Source organism: Theropithecus gelada, chromosome 3 (genome assembly GCF_003255815.1).
Source record: "Theropithecus gelada isolate Dixy chromosome 3, Tgel_1.0, whole genome shotgun sequence".
NCBI classification, from domain to species: Eukaryota; Metazoa; Chordata; class Mammalia; order Primates; family Cercopithecidae; genus Theropithecus; species Theropithecus gelada.
In genome coordinates, this window is record NC_037670.1 from 64,873,107 (window position 1) to 64,897,644 (window position 24,538).

The following is a 24,538-nucleotide window of genomic DNA, read 5'->3' on the forward strand; positions in this document are numbered from 1 at the left end:
GGAGGGGAGGGGAGGGGAGGGGAGGGGAGGGGAGGGAAGGAAGGAAGGAAGGAAGGAAGGAAGGAAGGAAGGAAGGAAGGAAGGAAGGAAGGAAGGAAGGAAGGAAGGAAGGAAGGAAGGAAGGAAGGAAATCCAAATAAAATTATTTATTTTCACAGATAACGTAAACCTATATATAGAAAACGCTAAATATTCAACACACAAAAAAACTGTTAGAACTAATAAACTAAGTGAGCAAAGTGGCAAGATACAAAATCATTAACCAAAAATCAGTTGCATTTCTATACACCAACAATTAACAATTGTAAAGGAAAGCAAATCTATTTTCAATAGCATCAAAAGAGAAAAAATAATAATAAATTTAACTAAAGTGGTGTTTCAGCTAAACATTGGGGCACCAACTAGGACTAATACTACCATTTCATTAGATTATGCCAATTTTTAAGGCAAAAACAATTCTACAGCAAGAGTGTCATTTCCTAATGAGAAGAGTTCATCCAGTAAGAATATATATTTATTGTAGATTTTTTGCACCTAATAATATAACTTCAAATTATATGCAGCATATTCTGATAAAACAAAAAGAAAATAGACAAATCTACTTGTATTTTGTATTAGTAACTGATAAAAGAAGCAAATAAGACACAAATAAGATATGAATGATTTGAGCAACACAATTAATATAGTTGACCTAATTAACAATATAAACTACTCTATCCAGCAATGACAGAATTCACATTCTTTCGAGGAGCACATACATTTATCAATGAACATATAGGCCATAAAGCATATCTCAACAAATTCAAAATATTAAAACATTCAGAATGTGTTTTCTCATTAAAGGGAAGTTAAGCTTGAATTTTTTTTTTTTTTCTTGAGACAGAATCTTACGCTGTTGCCCAGGCTGGAGTGCAGTGGTACGATCTTGGCTCACTGTAACTTCTGCCTCCCCTCTCTCATTCTCTTACCTTCCCTCTAACCTCTAGGTAGGGGAGAGAGGGATAGTGGTTGAGTCAATCACTAATGGCCAATGATTTAAGATATCATGCCTACATAAGGAAGCTTCCATAAAAACCCAAAAGGGCAGTGTTCAGAATGCTCGTAGGTTGATGAGGACATGGAGGTGCTGGGAGGGTGGTAGGCCTGGAGAGGGCATAGAAGCTCCATGCTCCCACATACCTCACCCTATGCATTTCTTCCATCTACTGTTCCTAAATTATTTCTGCTTAATAAACCAGTAACCTAGGAAGTAAACTGTTTTTCTGCATTCTGTGACTTGTATCAGCAAATTACTGAACACAACAAGAGGCTCATGGGAATCCTGATTTATACTCAATTGATCAGAAGTGAGAAGGGAAGCCTGAACTTGGGGTTGGCCTCTGAAGTAGGGGCAATCTTGTGGGACTGAGCCCTTAACCTGTAGGATCTGATGCTAATTCCAGGTAGAGAGTGTAGGATACCCAGTTATGGTCAGTGGAGAAATGGAGAATTGCTTGTTGGGGAACAAATCCACACATATGGTCACAGAAGTGTTGGAAGTGTTCAGAGTGTGTATAGAGAAAAGCAGTTTGTGTTTCATTCTACAAGATCATGGGGTGTTGTCCCCAGTTGGAGCATCAATCTTAATGCTAAGTAAAGTGAGAAGGGCCACAGCAGAAAATCTGGACTCTTGTAAGTAGGATCATGACTAGTCTGCATATAGAAGTATTTATCACCCAAACTAGGACAGTCTTGAGAGTAAAAGGAGTCACTATTACAAATTTTGCAGGAACAACATGGCTCAGTCAAACCAGGACTTCTGGTAGATCTTGTCATAATTAATGAGAAAAAATTATAATCACAATGCCAAATTGTGCGTGGAGAGCGACCCATTTTAAGTCCCCCTTTGTTAAATAGGATAGACTCTCAGGAAATTATGTTACCTCACTAAAGGGGGAAAACATCCCCCATTCCTGTAATTTAGGCTACTGACTTACCCAATAGTCTGTTCTGGAAACTGTCTTGCATATTTACATAATGGGCCACTTCGCAAGTCTTCCTGATAAACTTTATGAAGTCTTTCCAATAATATGCTTGTTCCAGGGAAAACTGTGCTTTTTCAAGTGTATGAAATATCCTGCAGTCAAAAAGAATCCAGAGAAAATTAAAATTTAAAAATGATCTTGCAGATGACAGTTAGATCATTATAAATTTTTCTAAAAACAAATATATGCAAATGCATGGCAGTCCACTTATGTAAGGAAATAGAATCTTACGTAAGTGGTAGAAATAGTTCTACTAATTTTTTTAGTTTGTTTACACACTCTTCTACTTTGACTTGAAAAATGAGGAAAGCAATTTATGAGAATACATAAAATATAAGACAGAACAAGTCAACAAGTAAAAAAAAAGGAAAATTAAAGACCACAACAGGAAGTGAACTTTAAGAAAATAAATATTCCGCCGGGCGCGGTGGCTCAAGCCTGTAATCCCAGCACTTTGGGAGGCCGAGACGGGCGGATCACAAGGTCAGGAGATCGAGACCATCCTTGCTAACACGGTGAAACCCCATCTCTACTAAAAAATACAAAAACCTAGCCGGGCGAGGTGGCGGGCGCCTGTAGTCCCAGCTACTCAGGAGGCTGAGGCAGGAGAATGGCGTGAACCCGGGAGGCGGAGCTTGCAGTGAGCTGAGATCCGGCCACTGCACTCCAGGCTGGGCGACAAAGCAAGACTCTGTCTCAACAAAAAAAAAAAAAAAAAAAAGAAAATAAATATTCCCTATTTGACATATTTGATGAAGAACTTCCTAGCAGTCAAGGAAAATGGAAATTGATCACACATATAATTCACAGAGTCATAAAATAAAAACAAGGCAAATTTTATGTACAGTTACAGCTCCCGAGAGAAGCTTCCTTTTGGTAGTTAATGCATGATTTCTGAGTAATGACACAAAGAAGAACTTCAATCACATGCATACCTTGGACTTACCAGGGATCCTCAATTTCTAATGAAAGATTAAGTCAGTGGTTAAACATTAAGGGAATCGTTTCATATTTTACAGTTTTTAGATGCTTTCCAACAGTACCAGTAGTTTAATATTTTTAAAATAAATAGAACCTCTTTCTATTCAAAATATAATCTGCCATATTGATTTATCATTTGTGTGGAAGGTGCAGTTGAAATCATTTTGATGTCCCGATTGTTTATAAGTTTCCCACAAACATGTACTTACACTGTGGAGACAAGCTGGGGCTTACAGTCACTAGAAAAGACATTCTCAGGAGAGGTATCGGCTCCCAGCAGCAGGAAGAGCCGAGTACAGGAAACGCTTGCTTCTGACAGCTGCGTCTCAAGTTCCTGCCAGTCCAAATATTCTTCAGGTATTAAAACTGACATATTTGTGCGCCAAGTAATGACCTCTTGCAAAATACGATCCTTAACAAGAAAAGAAGATATTGCTTATAATAAATAATCAATTCAAATGTGGGTATTTGAGATGCGGCCTTTACCTTGTATCACTTAACAAGGGGTCCACTCAAACTGTACATCAAAGATCGTGCCCTATGGCATGGTAATTATCTAAGTTATAGTTCCAGACTTGAATCTTTACTCATGTTCAGGTTAATAAGTCCAAAAATAAAACTTAATGCAATAATAAAGTGAATATTTTATTTCTTGATAGCTTGACACTGAACACAGTGTCATAGCTATCTGTGTTCGCTGGTTGTGACAAGTAGCCTGTGAATCAAGACCCCCTGAGAGTCTTATTCTTAGTACCACCTTCCACAATTCCTCTAGGCTGAGATCCGGCTCACACAAACCCATAAAAGGCAGCAGAAGTGAATTGTGCCAGATTGTGCCAGTTCCAGTTCTACCTTCTCTGAGGAGTGGCAGCTTCTACTCTCCCTCCTTGCCTGATCCTGTGTGCAGGATCCCTGGATAGCCATGTCAGAAGTCTGGTTACCCTGCTGAAAGGCCATATGGAGAGGCTACCTGGAGAAGAGACATCTTGAGTCTGAGAGGAGAGTGAGAGGCCTTCATCTCAGTATCCTAGCTAACCAGACTCCAGTCCTCACAGCCACCTGACTGCAACTACATGAATGATGCCCAGTAAGACCATCAGAAGAACCACCCCCACTGAGCCCAGTCAATCCATAGTCGGAAGAGAAAGAAAAGAATGTGCTTTGTTTTAGGTCACTGAACTTTGGGGTGATTTGTTAGTGATATGTATCCTAGGCATCATCAGAAAGGCTATCTCAAGTATACGTAACCTGTAAATATATAGTTTCCTGCTTTATATGAGACTACAAGTTAGGCTTTACAGATAAAAAGAAATTTGGGATGGGATTTCTGCCAGGAAAGAGCTGACATCCAGTCACAAGAAAGGTATTTGCAAACAGGTAATTTTTTTGTGCCGGCATGCATTCACATACACTATTCTTCTTTTTTTTTTTTTTTTTTTTTTTTTTTTTTTTTTTTTCATTTTTTTAATAGGGTCTCACATTGTTACCCAGGCTGGAGTGCAATGGTGTGATTATGGCTCACTGCAGCCTTGACTTGCTGGGCTCAAGCAATTCTCCCACCTCAGCCTCCTGAGTAGCTGGTATTACAGGTGTGTGCCACCACATCTGGCTAATTTTTGTTTTTGTTTTTGTAGAGATGGGGTTTAGCTATATTGCCCATGTTGGTCTTAAACTCCTGGGCTCAAAAGATCTGCCCACCTAGACCTCTCAAAGTGCAGAGACTACAGGCATGAGCTACCATGCCCAGCCCTTTGCTGGGAATGACTAATCACCAGAGAGACTCCTCTGCTGTTCTTAGCATGTGCAGCCAAGAATGAGGCAGATCAAGGATCCAGGAAGCCAGAAAAGCAGAAGTGGCCTGTTTTGAAAGTTTGAGGAATTTCAAGTAGGTTTTGGCCAGGCGGGTGGCATACAACCCTTCAGTCAGACAGAAGGGCCAGCACTGAAGGGCGGCTGAAGTTCAGAGAGCCACCTTCCTTTAAGTGTATGGGCTCATGGCAAAACTTTCCTCATCAAAACTCCAGGTTAAATATTAGCATCTTTGGTGAATTTAATCTTAAACTGGTGCTCTTAGAAGAGCTAAGATGGTAGAATACTTACAGCATCCTCTACTGAACCAAGTAGCTTGTTTAAAACACTGGTCTCAGAGGAGTTACAATAGCACACCAGTCCCTGGAGACCATTCCATATGCTGGAGTTTCCAGGGGGCAAAAAGACCTCCTTCTCAGAGAAACCACCATTTGGGCAGACAGCATTCTTCGCCAACATCTAAAAGATTAATAAGAGTGGGAAGGAGTAACATTTAAAGAGGCTTAGATACCCTTTTCATGGGCTCAAGAACTGCAAATACAATAAGCAATGATAAACATTTTAAACACAACATAAGGTTTTGGAAAACCTGCATATTGTTCCCTTTTTTTGCTAGCACAATTCACAAAAGGAGCAAAATTGAATATTGCAAGAGCTTCTTGAATGTTTTATTAAAATTGCTTATTTATAACTCTTTGCTGTGCTTTACCTGTTTTAGCTCCCAAAAGAACACATCCTTTTCCAGTTTCAACTGGTCAAGTTCAAACCATTTAAAATCATTAGCTGACGTCTCCAGGCAAATGAGGACTTCTGCAAAGTAGACAAATTGATCATTATTCACCTACGGTAGGTAAGCTTGACTCCTACACATGGCCATGAATCAATAAACTGGATCCTGAAAACATGGATTTTTAAAAACTTGACCTATTATCATACATTTTCTTCTCTTTCTTAGAAAGGAAAACAGGAGTCATTGTAATATCATTTTATCCTTTCCAAAGACTAGTGAGTATGAGTTATCAGTTACAGAAGAGTTTTGCTTCTAAAGCAACAACCCCCTCACATTTTCCCTCTCCTCCCTGAGAAAATGAAACGGCTGCAGCCCATCTGGGCAAAAGTGCAAACCCGACTTCCTCAGAAGAGGGCCGAAGGAATAATGCTCACCATAGTCAAGAAAGTTCAAAGAAGGGCATTCTGCAAACCCAGGGGGAACACGATCTCCCTACCAGACACCAAGAAGCAGCGGTGGGAGGAGGCAGTAGAAGGAACAGAATACAAAAGATTCGCTTATTCACAATGCACTAAGGTCCCTTTCCAGCCTGAAAACCATGGATGCTGCTGTGAATGTGAAAGTCAACCCAGCCCTAGGACACTGCTTGTCATAGGCCACAGGATGGGCTTAAGGAAAACAGAAGGATGCGCTCTTCACAGTGCCCCCATTGTTTATTTAGCCTTGGTGTGTTGTATTTTAAATTCCCTAGAAGGCATCAGAGCAAAGCATAAATATGCATACGACACCAGCAAAGTTATCTCCCAACTTTACAATGTGTCAGGCAGTTTCAAGTCCATTTTCCAATAAATTTCATGTTTACTCTTAGTGAGTCGGGGACAAAGAACACCAGAGCTAGCTTACCTTGGACAAAATGTAAATTCTGAGCTATCGCATTTCTGAGAGCTCCATCAAGCTGAAGAAATCTCTTCAGTGCCGGCCACTGGGGCAGGTTTTGCAGCAAGCTTTGCAATTTCCACAGACGCTGTAATCTGAGTGCAAAAATAAATAAACGAAATAAAATGAAAGGTAGTTCAAAGTGCCAACTAGGGAAATAAAAATTCCATTCAAAGGAAAATATTCCACTACTTTGAGAAGTGTGTTCACCACACTGAAAGTCACACTTCATCACACAACCAGGTTCTTGACGAATTGCATTGTTTGAGTCACCCGATTTGGAGATTCTTTTGGTACTGAATGTGGATTAAACATTCTCTTTACTCCAAAATGGAAAAGTATATTCCTAGTAGTGTGTAAAAGAAGTGAGGGTTATGATAAAGTTTCATATGGGATCTAAAAACATTTGCCTTGAAGCCTATAGTTAATGAGACATAGAAAAATATTTTGAGAAAAGTTTCAAAATATAAAGATGGTGTGTGGTGGTGGACAGGACCCATTGCAGTGGTCCCAACTTGGGCCAATTGGCAATGCCTATAGGATTCTCCAAAGTCAAAGGAAGAATGACCAGCCAGGCAGCTCAATACAAATAGTCCCTGGAGTGTCAGACTAATGGGCTCCAGACATGGAAGAAATAACTGAGAAGAGAAGCTGGAAAGAAAATGAGTTTGATAATGTGAAGAACCTGAAATTGGAAATAAATATGGGAGAGGGAGGAGCAAGACACAGTCACACTGTGGGCGGCAGAACTGCCCAAAGCAGGAGACTCCAGGCTTTCTGTGTCTTTGAGCAATTACATGGAATCCTTACCCTTGATAAACGAGGCAAGCTACAAAAAGAGAACAGCAGAAAGAGATGTAGCTACTTGAAGCCCAAGCAAAATGTTCCACTGGCTGGAGCCATCCCACAGCTTTGAGCGCCTGGCATCCATTTGGACTTCTGTGTCATAGAGGTCAGTCTCTTCACGGAACCTTGATAATTTGGGGTTGAACACAGGCTTGATAAATAGTTGCTGCTATCATCTAGCTGGAGAGCTGATGGACCTGACAACTATAGAGGGAATAGAGAGAGCGAACAAGGTCCCAGTGATAATTCTCCTATGAGCACCAGCAGGAAGTGGTACCCATCCCCAAGTCATCACCCTACAACGTGAAGCAATTGCTCCATCACAGCCACATGCTTGAGGTTTCTGGCTGCTGACCAGAATCCTGACACCTCGTGCTATAGTGAAGCTGGAAGCACGGCTTTTGGAACTGGCCACCTGCAGAATGAACTGGGCTTAGGTTAGTCCTTGCTCTGACTCTTTGGGTTACACTGAGAAGGAAGCAGAGTGGTTCCTGGAAAGAACTAAAAAGTGAGAAAGAGATTATCTTATTTTCCCCAAGGAAAAAAGAAATGCTGTGTGGCTTGGAACCTGGATCTTACTGTCAAGTCTCTTTAAACTCTGACAAGCAAGGATACCACATGGCCAGACCCTAGGGACTATTCCCCCCACCTCTGTGAACAGAGGCTTCACATTCACAACAACGTGCGACATTGAAGGGCGAGTCCTTGCTGGAGGGCCCAGAGGCACCTCTGTGAGTCCTTGCCTTGCCAAAATCCAGGCTATCTGCTAGAGCCTGGGTGAAGAGCTCCCACACCTCAGCCACCCCGAATGCAGGGATGTGGGCAGGAACCAGACAGAACCTGGAGAAGAAAAGGCAGTCTGTAATGGCATGAAGGACTCAGTAGAAAACTGAGAGTCTGGTGTGATTTCCATTTCTTTTGGGTGAACACTGCAGCTTAGGAAAAGAAAAAGATATGAACAATTGGCTGTGGAGACAGGGTAGGAAAAAAAAGATAGGGTTTCTTGGACCAAAGCTAATGACAAAAGATACACAGTTTTCTGCTAAGGGTGCATGTGAATCTCAGAAAGATGTAAAGAAGGCTGAAGGTGGCCAGGTGTGGTGGCTCACGCCTGGAATTCCAGCACTTTGGGAGGCCAAGGAGGGCAGATCACTTGATGCCAGGAGTTCAAGTTCAGCCTGGCCAATATGGTGAAACCCTGTCTCTACTAAAATTGCAAAAATTAGCTGGGCAGTAGTGGCTTGAGCCTGTAATCCCAGCTACTCAGGAGGCTAAGGCAGGAGAATCGCTTGAGTCTGAGAGGTGGAGGTTGCGGGGAGCCAAGATCGCGCCATCCTACTTCAGCCTGGGCGACAGAGCGAGACTCTGTCTCAAAGCAAAACAAAACAAAGAAAAAAAAAGCAAAGCCAGTGTTTGAGCCTCACCTTCCTGGCACTGAGAATGTGTGGAAATTATATAGGTGGGCAGAAGAATGAGGGCTATCCTAGCTTCGTACCTAGAGTGTGGTGTAGTCTTCAGCTTCCCCAATCTTTGTAGGACTAAGAGCCAGATACAGCTTCCTGGGGCTTCAATCCCCTGGCCTGGCACAGAGCAGGCAAAATCCTAGGTTAAAGTGCCAGGGGGCATTCGAGATTTGTGGGATAATTACTTAATGTGGTGTTTCTATTAATGTGCATTAAGTAACAGACCAGCAGGGAGGTTTTCAATATCCCCAATGCAATGTCCCTGCATTTGTTCATTTATGACAGATGTTTTGTCCCTGCCCTTTGCCTAGATCACTGCTTCAAGGCATCCTTGCTGGCTCCCTGCATCCATCCTCCTGCAGCTTCTATGGCTCTGATGGGGAACTGTATTGCTGCCTCTAGCACCATCACCTCATGCCCTAGAACATCTCTTAAGTAAAAGTTAGGAAATAGGACCTTTGAAAGCAAGATCCTGTTTGCTAACAGTTCCAGAATATGTGAAAGAATTCAAAGTGTTTAGAATTGCTATTTCTTAAGTAATCATAATAACACAATATGGTCCTATCCAATTCTGTCATCACAACTTTCCTTCATGGTACACAGAGAGCAAGAATTTGTGTGACCTGGTTTGAAATGAACATTTTTGAGATAATATTGAGAAATCATATTGTTCTTTTCCAAAGAGACCCTTAACTTCAGAAAGATAATAAGATCAAAGTTACTACAAACTGCCACACCTACTGAGGGAAAAGATCTAGTCGGCTATTTTGGTGAATAAATTGTGGTTATCTTTAAAAAGGAAGAAACAAGTTCCATCATTTCCTACTTCTAAAATATTTCTAGACCTTATGTAAATGCTTCAACTATACAAAATCTTTAAGTAAATATAAAAACATATTTTTAGAAGAGGAAGATTCTAGGAAAAGAGCTACTCATGTAAGGTAGTTCTGTACATAAAAATGCCTCTGAAATGTACTTATTCATTTTTAAACAAATGCCAAAGACATAAAATCTAAAATCCAGGAAACTGACATCTTCTCAAATATTGTTCCCATATTCGGTGTATTGCAGCCTCTGAATAGGCATCCAGAGTGCTGCCAAGACTTCTACCCTGGCGATGGTCCACAATGAAAGCCTCTGATTTCCCATTTGCTAACTAGAAATTCATTGTTTAGCTGTAGTTTTACACAATGTGTTCCTAACACATTCTGTATCATCATGCACTCTTTAAAATTCTGCATCATCCACTTAATCAATAATCAAACAGGGAAATGCGCCTTACATCTTTGGAAATGTATGATTATCTTTTGGGCCATCTGCTGCCAAGCTATCATTCAGCAGGAGCAGCACAGTGTGCAGAGCTTCCACCACCTTCCAGGGCTTGCTCTCTTTTTCAAACTGATTCCTGAGAGCCTCCAGACTATGGCCCATGCCTGTGAGTGTCTTCTGAAGCAGACTACCCTGTTGCCACTGATCAAACACCTACAAATTCGGAAACAAAAATACTAGCATTAATAACAGCAAATTGGAAAGAATAGTATTTAGTTAAGAAATTTTAACAGACCGCTGTAGATGACAGACAACCAATCTTTATTTTTTGGTAAATTAAAATGTCTGTTAGCAATTGCATTATGATTTAATTTCTACTCAGAAATTAAAGATTTCATGTTGCAACAATGGAGGCACACAACTTTATAATCTCTGCCTTATTTCTCTTTTTTCCCCCAAAGAGAAAAAAAAAGAGAGAAGGGGATAACATACACCTTTAAACAAATGAAATATAATTTAAAACATAAATGGACATATTTAGGATAACATAAATATATTTACATATTTTTAAGTATACAACAAAGTTAATACATAGTTACTAAGTGCCATTTTATGACATGGACATGGGGAATATGATACTGAAGTCAATTAGCAATGTGGTTTATCATCAACATTACACAAAAATAGATCATTCTTGCCCAACCCTGATAGCATGGGGAGGTGCCTGATGTGCATGTATGTGTGCTAACTATGCCTTAATTAACCAGTTATGTTACCCAGATAATGCACAAAGCAAGAGTGTCCACTAGACCATTGGATGCTGGTCATTTCAACACTGTCCCTTGATTATTTTAGTGCTGGATGACTGTAGTGCCACGAAGCAGATAACAATACCTATATATTTTTAATGATGTTTTATCCACTATTTGAGATTTTGGCCTTTATACATGACACATATTAGCAGGGGACAAAGTTAAAGAATTGTGTGTTCTTTAAGGAAGAACATTAGACGGAGACAGCAAAACCTTATAAAACAAATGGGAAGTGACTGCCAGGGGAGCTCTGCCTCACAGTCTCCAAAACCTCCCCAAGAAGCACAAAGCTGTGAAACAGCCAGGGTCCTGTGAGCTTCTGAGACCAAGAGCAGTCTAATCACTCAGGCACCCTGCCCCACACCAACATCTCTGTAAAGACAGACTAAAGCCTCCCTTCGTGTTGTCAAATTATGGTCACTGAAATCACAGTCACTGTTTGTGCACAGAGCTTCTGGTCAAAACCAGAGTGAAGGGACAAGGCCAGTCCAGAGCTCAAAGTGCTAGAAGGATGCTGAATGCTAGCATGCAAACGTCCAAAGAGCTGGTCAAAGTACTCCAGGGCAACCTCATGCACCAATAACGGAGCACAGGTCTAGGAACTTCTGAGTTGCCAAGGTGTGTGTGCAAGCCTAGGATGGACTGTTTGGTGATGAGTGTTGAGGGCCTAGGTCTATGGAGCTGGAGCCAGCTGATGCACATGGGACAAGGTGCACTCAATGGCCAGGATGTGGGGCCATTTTATGTCCCTTTCCTGGGAGGAACATAAAATCCAACAGTAAGCAACATGGCAGGGTCGGGGAGGAGAATGGATTTGGACACTCAAACTGACACACCTTTGAACAGAACATATAGACAGGGGACAGCACCTGTTGGTAGACTCTCAGCCAGCTGACTGCATGGACAAGATAGTTTTTGGCTTCTGACCACTTGGGGTGGCAGTCTCCAACGTAGCCCCGTTTCTCAGCTTCATCCTCTGATGTGCTGGACAAGGCTGAACACACCATCTTCTCCAAAGAGTTGTCTGTGGGAATCTGACAAGAATATGAAAAATCATTTAGATGTAAAGCTCCTTTCCTAGAACCTTCCTCTTCTAAAAATAACACCACAATCTTGTCATAGTAAAAGTTCTTACATTTGCTTGATTGAAGAAGTAATACGTGATGATATCCACGTGATTTACCTTGAGGGAAGACTTGGTAGTTTAAAAAAAATAAGTTACATTTTTCAGTTTTATCCACAAACAATGGGAACAGCTGTTTCTCCAGGCCAAGGACATGGAAATGACATCAAATCTTGTTTCTTTTGATCCTCAGGCCAAAAGTGAACATGGGTCAGCCCAGTTTAATTGATACTTTGGATTAACAAAGTTGTTTTGCCAAGAACATTTTCTTTTCTGATTATCAAATGTGGATAAAATTGGAAAGATTCAAATTGAGGTCCTGGTTCAGAAACTGTTTAATATTTTTGAACCAAATCTCCTTTATTTTATACATGAACTTCAACACAGTTCCCTAACACTGCCTTGTAAATACTTATGTTTGTGTTATAATGATGCACATTCCCCTACAACAATTTTAATGTCATCTTTAAGAGATTCTGTTGATGACTGCCATGGTCTAAATGCTTGTGGACTCCCCACTCCCAAAATTCATATTTTGAAATCCTAGCCCACAAGGTGATGGTATGAGGAGGTGGGGCCTTGGGGAGCTGGTCAGATCATGAGGGTAAACTCTTATGAATGGGATTAGTACCCTGATAAAAGAGACCCAGGGAGTTCCCTTACCCCTTCTACCATGTGAGGACACAGCGAGATAAATTTCTGTTGTTTACAAGCCACTCCATCTATGGTCTTTTTTTATAACAGCCTGAATTGACTAAATAATGGCAATAGTCAAAAAGCTTAATTTTAGTCCCGTGTGTTCACTTTTAGGTTCTTTTAGGATCAATATTTAAAATATTAACCTGTGGCTGTCAAAGCACAGGGTCCCTGATGTTTTGTTTTGGTTTTTTTCCCTTAATTAAAAATAATCAACAATACCATGTATCATGTTAGAGAGATAAGGCCGAGTCCCCACTCAGATGTTCACAGTCTATGAGAGGCAGATGTGCAGTCATCAGGTTCCCTGGGACATGCCCTATTATAGAAGGTTGAAGGAGTAGAGGCAGAGGCTGAAGTGAGGTCATAAGAGCTCCACAGAGGATGTGAGGTTAGATAAATCATTTTCCAATTTGGGAAGCAGAGGCAGGGAAAGAGGAGGACTATTCTCTTGCAAGGGCAGCATGTGCTGAGTCTCCCAGCAGGCAATTACACTTACAAATGGTGGGAAGCAGGCAATAGTCCCCAAGATGTCCATGTCCCAATCCCAAGAGCCCATGAATATGTTATGTTATATGGCAAGTGAGATTTAGGGCTGCAGATGAAATTAAGGCTGCTTGTCACCTGGCCTTGATATTGCAGATTATCGTGGGTAACCTGGTGAGCCCAATGTAACCACAAGGGTTCTTACTGGAGAAAGGAGGCAAAAATGTCACTGCCCAAGTGATGGGATGTGGGAAGGACTTGACCTGCCATTGCTGGCTTTGATTATTGAGAAAGGGGCTCAAACTCAAGGAATGTGGATGGCCACTAGAAGCTGGAAAAAGCAAGAAAACAGAATATGCCACCCCAAAATATATTTCTTTGGCATATGGATTATTTTGAGCTAAAGACAAACTGAAAACCAGCAGAGGCAGGAAAAACTTCTTACCACTCCATGACTGTTTAAAAATAGAGTATAAATTTCCTTTTGGTAAAGGAAATTTAGATTTATAAGGAAAATTTACATTATTAAGATAATTTTCATCTGTAAAGATGTCTCCTACCAGAAAGAGAGCTGCTTCTCCAAATAACTCTGATCACCTGGGAGATTTCTCTGCAAAACAGGATAACTTATTCACTGTACATTTCCTCCTTTCACCTTCCCATAAGTTGCCTTGCTACCTAGAAACCCAAAACCCCCTTTCCTTTGTTTAGATAGACTTGGGTGGTGTATAAGCCTTAATCATCTGGCTGCTTCCTTAAAATACAGATGATCCTTGATCTACAATGAGGTTACTTCCTTATCAATCCATCACGACTTGAAAATATCATAAGCCAAAAACACATTTAGTACACCTAACCTCAAAACATAACCAAACTTAACCTAGCGTAACTGAACTGTGAACAGAACACATGCATTAGCCTACTATTGGAAAAATAATCTAACACAAAGCTTATTTTATAATAAAGTATTTATTAACTCATGTAATTTACTGAATACTGTACTGAAAGTGAAAAACAGAATGGTTGTCAGGGAACATCTATATATTTCTCTTTGTGAACTCCCATACATACCTACATAATAACTGGTTTTCCTCTTGTTTATCTGTCTTTTATCAGGTTAATTCGTGAGCTCCAGCCATTGAATATGGAATAATAGAGAAAAAAATAATTTTTCCTCCCCTACAACAGTTTGTCCCCTTGACCTCAAGAAGGACTTCAGCCCTGTAGACACCTTGATTCTAGCCCAGTGAGATCATTTCAGGAGTTTGACCTCCAGAACACTATGATAAAAGAAAATGTGGGTTTCCTTAAGGCACTATGTTGGGGGTAACTTGTTATAGCAGCAACAGAAAGCTCACATATATGATGTACAATTTCCATGGAGCTTTGTTGATATACACAGTGGTATTTTCTGATCATTTTCCTTTTAATTCTAATCTCAATATATTTAACATTCTAAGGTAAAAGTTTTACATAGCTTACTCAAACTATAATATAATGAGAAAACAGATCATAAAGATGGAGAAAACTAGAATAAAAGTCAACCAACTGGGGTTTCATATTCCATCTACATCAGTATCCATGAGAAAACCCAAGGGTCACAATTTCAAGTCCTGTGGTAGGTAGATAGTTCATAAAATTGTGAGATGATTAATAAAATTATGCTAGGGATACAAGAAGCACAAAATTTAGTATACTGTGGTGAAGCCTAAACCTACCTGGCAGAACTGATTTTTCAAACACCAAACCAGCAAGAGGGTCTGCTGGCTGCAGCCCAGCCATCTAACCCTCCAGACTGAGAGCACAGATCTAGAGTCTAAATATTGAAAGCAACAGTCTGAACACAAACTAGCTGCACTGAAATGTGAAAAGTGCTATCTGGGAAGACCAGGTTGTGGGGAACTCATACAGAAGTGAGCAAAATCTACACACCCAGCATGGACTGAGATCCTAACAGAAGATAGTGGGTCCTCTCCAAACATTCCTAGCTCAACACTGACCCAGGAGCTGCACCATAAATGCTCTAACCCTGCAGGTGGAGTCTATGGACCAAAGCTCCAGGTGCATAGTTCTTGGACCTGCACCATGCAAAGCAGAAGTGCCTACAAATGGGCCAGAGTGACAAAAGGGACTCTGTAACTAAAAGATACCTCCCGGAACCTCAGCAATACCAGCAGTGAACTGGGTCTTGGGGATATTCCAGTCCAACCCCCTTATTTCACCTAGTTTGGGAAGAGGCTTAACTTTGGTGAACCCAGCAGGCATTCATGACCCACAGATCCTACTCCTCTAATGAAAACTATCTCTTTACCTGGAAATTCACCCACTTGCATCCCCACTCACTACAGTGGGGATACGCCATCTTCCTACCTGGACCCCACTAGCGCTGTCTTCAGAATCTCACACCCTCACTTGACCTGGCCTCTCCCACTGCTAGTTCCCAGAGCAATCAGGTGTCATATTACTTCCAAGCTGCCTTTCCATTCTGGGATAAAACTACATGGTAAGAGGAAAGAGACACTTCTAGAAAAGCTGGAGACAGCAGGGGTGTCTTCTGTGTAAGGAGCTCGGGTTTTAGGGGAACTCTCCTGTCTGGCTGCCTCTCCCATGGCACCCGCTCACTCTGCCCCAGCAGCATGCTCTAGATCCAGTCTCCAGGAAAGACCCAGCGATGTGAGAAGCAGTCAAGCGTGTGTACCTCCTTTAGTTCAGCTGAATAGTTCAGGATCTGTTGCGTATGAAGATCATCAAAGCCAAACTGGGATTTGAGATCATACTGGACTTTCTGTGGATCCCACATTATATTCTGCATGGACAGGTGGTAAACTGGCTCTGCTGGAACAACAGAAGATTTACACCATCAGTTGTTTGAATATTTTGATATGTCTAATGTAATTCAGAAAAAAAATACCTTTTTACCTCTAAAGGAAGAGCAAATGAAGACCAAACACCATTGGGGCATCAAATAGAAAAAGCAAACAGAATAAACACTTGCTGCTATAGAGAGAATGGTGAAGTGCCCCATGCTCCCTGGCACAAATGGTTGCAACATTTCCAGAGGGTAATTTTAAAACGTATTTCAAGAGCTTTATAAAATTCAAGTCATTGAACCCAATAATTTCACTTCTAAAAATCTTTCTCAAGAAGCTTAATCAGATATCTGAACAAAAATTAAGGTGTGACAATATTTTAAAGGTTCTATACTGATAAAATATTGAAAACCAACTAAGTGTCTAATATCAAGGGAAAGGATAAATTATAGTATATTCATAGCATAAAATACTATGGAGTCTTTAAAACTATATTCCCAATAATTATTTGAAGTCATAAGAAAAAGTTCCCCTAACTCAAGTTATCAACGTATAAAATTCATGAGCTACCCAAAAAACCCATGGCACTATCTAGAGGTGACACAGTCAAAATATAAATCCAAGACTCTCAAGGTACAACAAAATCTCTGGGGAGTATGCCTCAGCAACTGCAAACATGAAAACACATACATTTCAAGCTGTGTTTGAACCTTGAACCTTCATTTAGAAACTAGATTGTTGCAGATCATGATTCAACACTCATTGACTGAGCCCCTTCACCTGCCAGCCACTATTAAACCATTTTCACATGCATTATCTCATAGGATCCTTATAATTGCAGTGAGGTCTACAAAAAAAGCACAATCCATGACATTTACAAAGACAGACCAAGTGAACGGGGACTTCAGGAAGGTATTAAAGATGGGGAAAATCCCAGAAATACAAGACTTTTTGTTTCCAGTCTGATTGCCTTTACATGGCATCATGGGAGGAAAAAAGATTGGTATCTGAGATTAAAACAAGCATGTATTGTATGTTGAAGAGGTACTAGGACCTAGACTAAGAATATACCATGGGAGGTCTCACTTAGTCCTCCAACAACACTATGAGGTAGGTGCTGTAATTGTCCCCTTTTTCTTAGAGTCCCACTTGTTAGATTAAGCCTCCGATTCAAACCCGAATGATCTGGCTCCCGAAGCTGAGCTGTAACTATTAATCTCCACTAGTCTCAGAAGGTATGAGAATTACTCACAGTGTTCCAGAAAGGAGAGAAAAAATAGTGACATCAGTGTGGCATATTTATAAAAGTACAAAATCTTTCTCAAAAAGTGAAAGACAATTTTGATTCAGAAATTTGTTGCTAAACAACAGAGAATTCAGAATGTGTAGATTAACAGTTTCAGTGCATAACATAATTGGACCAGTAGCCTAAAGCCACATGAGGCCACTCAGTCCTTCCTCCTCACATTGGAATTGGCTCATCAGGCAAAAGAATTTATCTTGGAGACAAGAGACATGAAGACAATTTTTAGTTACCTCTCAAAGTATGTTTTGTAATAGTGTTCCTTAGCTTTGACTCGCTGGAGAGTTAATAGAAAATTGTTTATTTTAATTACATTCTTAATGGTAATTACATTTTCAATTGTAAGGCAAATTGGTTGTTGTAATTTGGATGATGTACAAAAACTTGAGCTTCTAAATGAGTTTGTTAAATTAAGGTCACTGGGAAGATTTCGATGAGGTGTTTTATTCATCTCGCACCACCCTCTGGGTTTTGTTCTCAGCATAAGAAATAGTTGCCAGTGGAACAAATCTAACCTGAAAATGGAGTTAAACATTAATGAACTAGCTTTTTTCTCTTACAGAAAGCTAAAAAAAAAAAAAAAAAAAAAAAAAAAAAAAAACCTTTCTATGTGGGTCTCACTGTGCTGAGTCACAAGCAACAAGAAGAAAGAAGCAACAGGTGGAATTTGGGGCGATAGAGAGTTTTATGTTAGTTTGCTCCATGAAGCAGCAAAATTCTGAATGGGATTATAGAAATTTCTGTGTATAACAATCTCATTATACAATAGTTCAGGGCTGGGCACAGTGGCTCACGCCTGTAATCCCAGCACTTTGGGAGGCCGACGCAGGCAGATCACCTGAGGTCAGGAGTTTGAGACCAGCCTGGCCAACATGGTAAAACCATGTCTCTACTAAAAATACAAAAATTAGCCAGGCGTGGTGGTGCACACCTGTAGTCCCAGCTACTTGGATGGCTGAGGCAGGAGACTTGCTTGAACCCAGGAGGCAGAGGTTGCAATAAGCCGACATCTCACCACTGCACTCCAGCCTGGGCGACAGAGCAAGACCCCATCTCAAATAATAATAATAATAGTTCAGGAGACTGAGACCTCAGGAGAAAGTGGCTGATGGAAGACTTGATCCCAGGATCCTGAACCCCAGACCTGCGTGCCTCCAATCCACTCCTCACACCTGCCCAGAAGTGTCTTTCTATAATGCAGATCTAATTCTACTGCTCCCATGTCCACTGGTATTTTGGCCTGAGCTCCCTTTCTATGCCACCCCCTGCTACTGCCCACTGTACCTCAGACACACTGAATGTCAAACATTCACGGCTCTCAGCAAGCCCAAGTAGCTCACACAGTCTTCTCTCTTTCCAGAAATGCTCCCTCATCTCTTTGATAAAGTCCAAATCACCCTTCAAAACTCCTCCTTGAAGCTTTTCCTGAAGCAGATGTCAGATCTTTACTCTGTTGTCTTTGTTTTTTGTTTGTTTGCTTGTTTGTTTTTTATTATTGACATATCTCTCTCCTTTACTAAACATGACTTCCTTGAAAGTAAGAACTATGTCTTTTTTTTTTTTTTTTAAGTTCCGGGATACAAGTGCAGAACATGTAGGTTTGTTACATAGGTATACATGTGCCACGGTGATTTGCTGCACCTATCAACCCATCATCTAGGTTTTAAGCCCCGCATGCATTAGCTATTTGTCCTAATGCTCTCCCTTCCCTCTCCCCCGAGCCGATGACTGGACCTGGTGTGTGTTGTTCGCCTTCCTGTGTCCATGGGTTCTCATTGAAGAACTACGTGTTATTCAGTTTTTTATTCCCACTGTCTGGGGAAGTGTTTGGCTCATAGGAAGTGCTCATTGTTTATTCAATGAGAGAATTAATAAATAAATGAACAGATGGATGGGTTGGTGGGTTGGTGAGTAGATGAATGGGGAGATAGATGGATGGATAGATGAATGGATGAGTGAGTGGATGGATGGAGGGAGGGATGGATGGATGGATGGATGGATGGATGGATGGATGGATGGATGGATAGATCAATGGGTTGGTGGGTTGGTGAGTAGGTGAATAGGGAGGCAGATGGATGGATAGATGAATGGATAAGTGAGTGGATAGATGGATGGATGGATACATAGATCAATGGATTGGTGGGTTGGTGAGTAGATGAATGGGGAGGTAGATGGATGGATAGATGAATGGATGGATAGATGAATGGATGAGTGAGTGGATGGATGGATGGATTAATGTATGAATTGATGGATAGATGTGTAAAGAGGTTTATGGGTTGTTTAGTGGGTGAATGGGTAGGCAGATGGATGGATGGATAGATGAATGGATGTGTGGGTGGATGGATGGACAGATGAACGGAAAAATGGATGGATGGATGGATGAGTGGATGAATTCCAACTTTGTTGTTCTCTCACTGTATTTTCCTTAGAGAAACAGCCAAAGATAGAAAAATAGAGAAAAGAAGGGAATTAAAAGTAAAATGCTCAGGCTCAGTTGGCAATTCAGGAAATAATAATATCCTGGGTCAATAAAAGAGCTATATAATTCCATTCCCTCCCCTGTAGTAGGGCTGCTTATTTAGTTAGGGACTCTGTAAGTCCACATCAAGCTGCCTCCTCTTACTAACTTTGTCATTTTTAAAATATTTCCTCCCAATAGGAGCTTAGAGAAGGGAAAGATTAAAATCACAGAACTAGTGATAGGTCTAATATTAGAAGAAATAAAGTCAAAGAATTTTAAAATCAGTTAATTTTAACTTTCAGATATCATTTATATTAGCAATGACTGCAGAATTTCAACAGTGATAGAAAGTCAAATTCAGTTTTGAGTTCCAAATTTGTATTCTGTTTTTGTCTTGTATTAACAGAAACAATTGATTCTTTTTTGAATTTGAAATTTTAATTAAATCATTTCGAACATCATTTTAGCTCTATGTCAACTGTCAATGAATTTAAGTAGTGAAACGTTTTGAAATATAGCAATAGCTACAAGGCACCCATACCAGTGACTGCTACTCCATGTCGCTGTAGAAATGTCAGTGTCGAAATGGTCACATTCAATACAAGTTCAGAAACCTGGGAAAAAGTTTGGTTGAGTGGAAGCCAATCTAAATCTTCTAGGGATATTAAGGAACTAGAACCAAAACAAAACAAAACAAAAAGCAATATGAGTGGGTAGTTAGCAAAACAAGTAGCATCAATTCTAGGTTTACTTACATCCCATGGACTGGGCCCCTAGTGCTGTTGCAAGATGTGGCTGGACCATTTACATGTCAGCATTCTTGGTGGCTTTAATGTGACCCTAACTCCCTGAACTAGTAACTAAATGTAAGAGGTAAGGTCTTCTCTTGAAACACTTGAGAACTTAGGTCATCTTCCACTCTGCCTTTGACACAGAACTCAAGTTTGCATTGGCTCTGCCATAAATGTTATTTTATACTCAGCCTTGATTCTTCCTGCCATAGGGCAGCTGATAAGGCCAACCAGGATGCAAAGGGCTGCTATGTTAGAAAAGCAAATAAACAGTCAGCCTGGCTGCTTCAAGTTCAGATAATCAGTCTAATATTTGGGGGGCAATACCATGTACCTCAATCCTGCACCCTGTCTTAACCTATGGATCTGAATAGGTCAAGGGTTGATCAGTGTCTGTTAAACTCTTTCAAAGAACAAGGAGCTCTGGTGAGGAAGAATCTACATATACATGATAATAATTTTATTTTTAAAATACTAATATTTTATTTTATAAGTAAATACGCTTCGATTTGTAGATTAGAAAATGCACTCAACAGAAGCTGTAATATATCTGCATTTTAGCAACATGAGACCAACACAATCATAAGCTGTGCTTCCAAACAGATTATTTCCTTGTAGATTTTCATCTGGAAAAATCTTTTATGACAACTTTGTGTATTGAAGAGTATCCCAGGATTATAAGATATATCATTGAAACCTGGTACCACTTGCAAGTACTTGTCTCTATGAATGCAGATTTTCTTGATGTCATGCCACTGAAGCAAAATATGGAAATACAATTTATACTGAAGCTGATATGGTTCAACAACTGTCATCAGTATCTTCTCATTTTAAATTTTGTGTCTCTCAGAATAGCCCAATTATTTTCATTGTTCACTGCTAACACAGTCAGAGCTTTGGGCAAGAATAAAAAGGGAAGCATTTCAAATATGTTCAAATATTTAAGTTATAAATCAAGCTAACTAACTATCAAAATATGTTCCATTTTCCTACATTGGCAAATAGATCTTCATAACAACTTTGAAAGCTACATTCAAATTTAGAATTTTCTGATCCTCAGAGTTATGCACCAGAATGTGGGAGTTTGTAGAGCACCTGTCCCTAGCCCCAGCCTTCAGCCCATTCCTCTCCTATGTGCTCCCCATCCTCAGCTTGGTCTGTACCTCAAGAGGCCTCAGTGCGCATAGGTAGGTCCTCCAGCCTACAAAGCCCAACAGCACCCATGCCTCCCACCCTACACTCCTGCCAATGGCTACAGCCATCCCTAGACTACCCTTGGGCTGGAGGAGGCACAGTCCAGTGGTAAGACTTGCCCTCAGAAGGAGGGGCCAGGAAAGAGGCTTCACCAGGCTCTGGCCATTACACTAGGGAACTCCAGGGTGAGAGGGAATCAGGGTGTGTGGGCTCTGTGGACACATCTCCTTCACCCCATGGGCATTCTGAGCCATGAGCTGAGGCACAGTCCGGGGAAGGCCACAGTGGGGACCTCCCCAAAGCACAGCCCCCAGGACAGGGCCCTTTTTGTCCTAGCCTAAGGGCAATGTGGGTTGCTCTCACCAATGGCAGATAGAATAAATAACAGTTAAAAATCAGAAAAGAATATAAATCTTTGCTAATGAAAAATAATAAAACCCATTATTCATACAATGGGTTTACACAAAATAATTCAATTGTTTATAAAAGAGGGCCATGCTGATTAAAGCATGAGAAGCCCACCACAGGAAGGGATGCTCCCAAAGGTCACCCCATGTAACACGGAGGTCAGATCCAGCATAGGAGACCAATGTCCAGCTCACTGAATTACACAACTGAAGCAACTGAACATATTAGTTCTGAATGCTATGTTGGGCAACTATGGCATAATTTCTTAAGAAATTAGTGGAAATTATTACGTTCAAGCCTATCTCTAACAGTGAAAAACTTAGAAAAAAACAAAAATACAATGCCAAATTTATTAAGTAAATTATGGTATATAGTACTTTACCAGAATGATATATGCTGCAGCCATTAAAAATGGCCATTTATAAACTATAACAACATATGAAATATTAAAGCATGGCACTAACTTTTTAAATCAGGGGGCACACGCTCTGAACAACATCACTGCCCATATATAAAATATGTGCACAGACAGATGAGGGACAGACGTGGAGGTGCAGAAGCTTCTGTCATTTCAAGGTAACATTATTGTGAAGTTTTTTTAAATCCAACAATTACTAATTTTTATTTCCCATTTTAAAAATAAGGTAAAAAAACAATATATCAATACTTAGATAAGTTTTTTCTTTTTCACTTACTTCAGAACGGTCTGGAGAAGGTTCACTGCAACATCCATGCCGTCTTTCACATGATCACGGCTTGTGTGTAGTCTTGGCAGTAACAGTAGAAAATCCCAGATATGAGGCTGCTGGTGGAGGCTTTCCAGTTTCAATATTACCTCCTCGGTCTTATTGAGATCCATCTGATGGGGGAAAAAGAATACCGAAAGTTTCCCTCTAGAGTTTTATTAATAAAGTAAATAAGACAGAGAGACAGATGCTGCAAAGGTACAAAATTGCAAATGTTCTCCTGGTAGAAACTCACACTTTACATATCACTACATTAAACAGATTTGCCACTATGTTGAACACAATGTTAAAACTATTCTGGTCAGTTGGAGGGTTTTTTTAAATGGCTTAAAAATATGGACAAGGAGGGGGGAAAGTATGGATGGGGTAAGAAGAAAAATAAGGCCAGTTTTTGTAACAAGCTGTACCAACTTCCACAGTTTTTGAAGCGACAAAGTCTTTGACATAGACCCTGGATAAGAATGTAATGATCTGTTCTTTACATGTAAATGATGAAAGAAAAGAGAGTAGTTCAAATATGAACAAGAAAACCCAACATTTCAGTGAGCACTGGTGGCTTGGTCAGAAGGCAAAGGCAGCTGGCCCGGTGGTATAGAGCTTTTGGATTTCTGTAGATAACCGAGGCTTTCTTATTATATGCCAAGAATGGCTAAGTGCAAAAATGGAAGGAACATGGGTCTCCAGTGCCTCACTGAGCCTGCATGTTCTCTCTAGGTAGAAAAACACCCCAACGCTCCATGACATCCCAGTAAGAGCTCCCCCACACTCTGTGTTCCTAGCTCCACAGTTGCTGGCTCTCTTCTTGTCGCCTAGTTCCCATTCCTTCAATAAAAGTGAATCCTCCATTTTAGACCACTCATAAAAGTCACAGCATTTATCTTTCAGATGACATAGAGTTAAACAAACAAAAAAAGAAGCGTTCTCCAGAGATCCAGCTACTCCAAACAAGACACACTCCCTCTTCCTCACACCACTCTCAGTGGAATGAAGAGAGGGTCTCAGAACTCAGCAGGGTCCTGGGAAGCTCCCAGAATGAGCTCCTTCCATTTATGGAGGATTCTGGTTCTGACTTCCAGCACACTACCATGTTTTCAGCATGACTTCAGCCACCATTCTCAATAATTTCCATGTCTAATGATCCTCAAATCCCTTCTGTTACTTGATCTCCCTTCCATCCAGTGATATTTTTTTCCACCTGCTTGAACCACCCATTTCTCTGGTCAAAATCTTGATTTTCATTATCAATAGCTACAACTTTATGCACCTCACTTTTTGATGACCAGCCCCACTCCTTTTCTACAGTTCCCCAACTCTAATGACTCTTCAGCCCTACCAGGCCCCATATTCCATTCTGCCAACAACTCTTTCTTGTCCCCATTGCCCTCATGCACCTGGTCCATCCCTGGATGACCTTTCCCTGGCATACCCACTCAACTTTTTTCTCCTCTCACAATCTATCATATATGCCTCTGGCAAAAAAAAAAAAAAAAAAAAGAAATCCATCCCCAGTCAAATTCAGTGGTTCAGTCCTCAGACTGAGCTCAGCCCTCCTGCTCTCCCACCCCTCAAGAGTATTGTCCAGCAACTCTCTTCTCTTTTCCCCTCTATTGTTTCATTCCTATCAGCATGTTATTATCTGCCATCTTAAAA

General features: G+C 40.6%; 1 protein-coding gene across 1 annotated transcript in view; it reads right to left on the reverse strand.

The window, feature by feature from the left end:
* The window catches only part of ABCA13 (ATP binding cassette subfamily A member 13), a 505,863-nt gene that overhangs the window by 435,027 nt on the left and 46,298 nt on the right, over positions 1-24,538 (reverse strand). Inside the window, exons 6-15 of the mRNA XM_025379476.1 lie at positions 22,838-23,001; positions 20,291-20,421; positions 15,874-16,007; positions 11,740-11,904; positions 10,072-10,271; positions 6,448-6,575; positions 5,524-5,624; positions 5,106-5,273; positions 3,215-3,417; positions 1,977-2,116 (exon numbers count right to left, since the gene is read on the reverse strand). Of these exons, the coding sequence (XP_025235261.1) occupies positions 1,977-2,116; positions 3,215-3,417; positions 5,106-5,273; positions 5,524-5,624; positions 6,448-6,575; positions 10,072-10,271; positions 11,740-11,904; positions 15,874-16,007; positions 20,291-20,421; positions 22,838-23,001 (1,534 nt within the window). The remainder of the gene's footprint in view (positions 1-1,976; positions 2,117-3,214; positions 3,418-5,105; positions 5,274-5,523; positions 5,625-6,447; positions 6,576-10,071; positions 10,272-11,739; positions 11,905-15,873; positions 16,008-20,290; positions 20,422-22,837; positions 23,002-24,538) is intronic.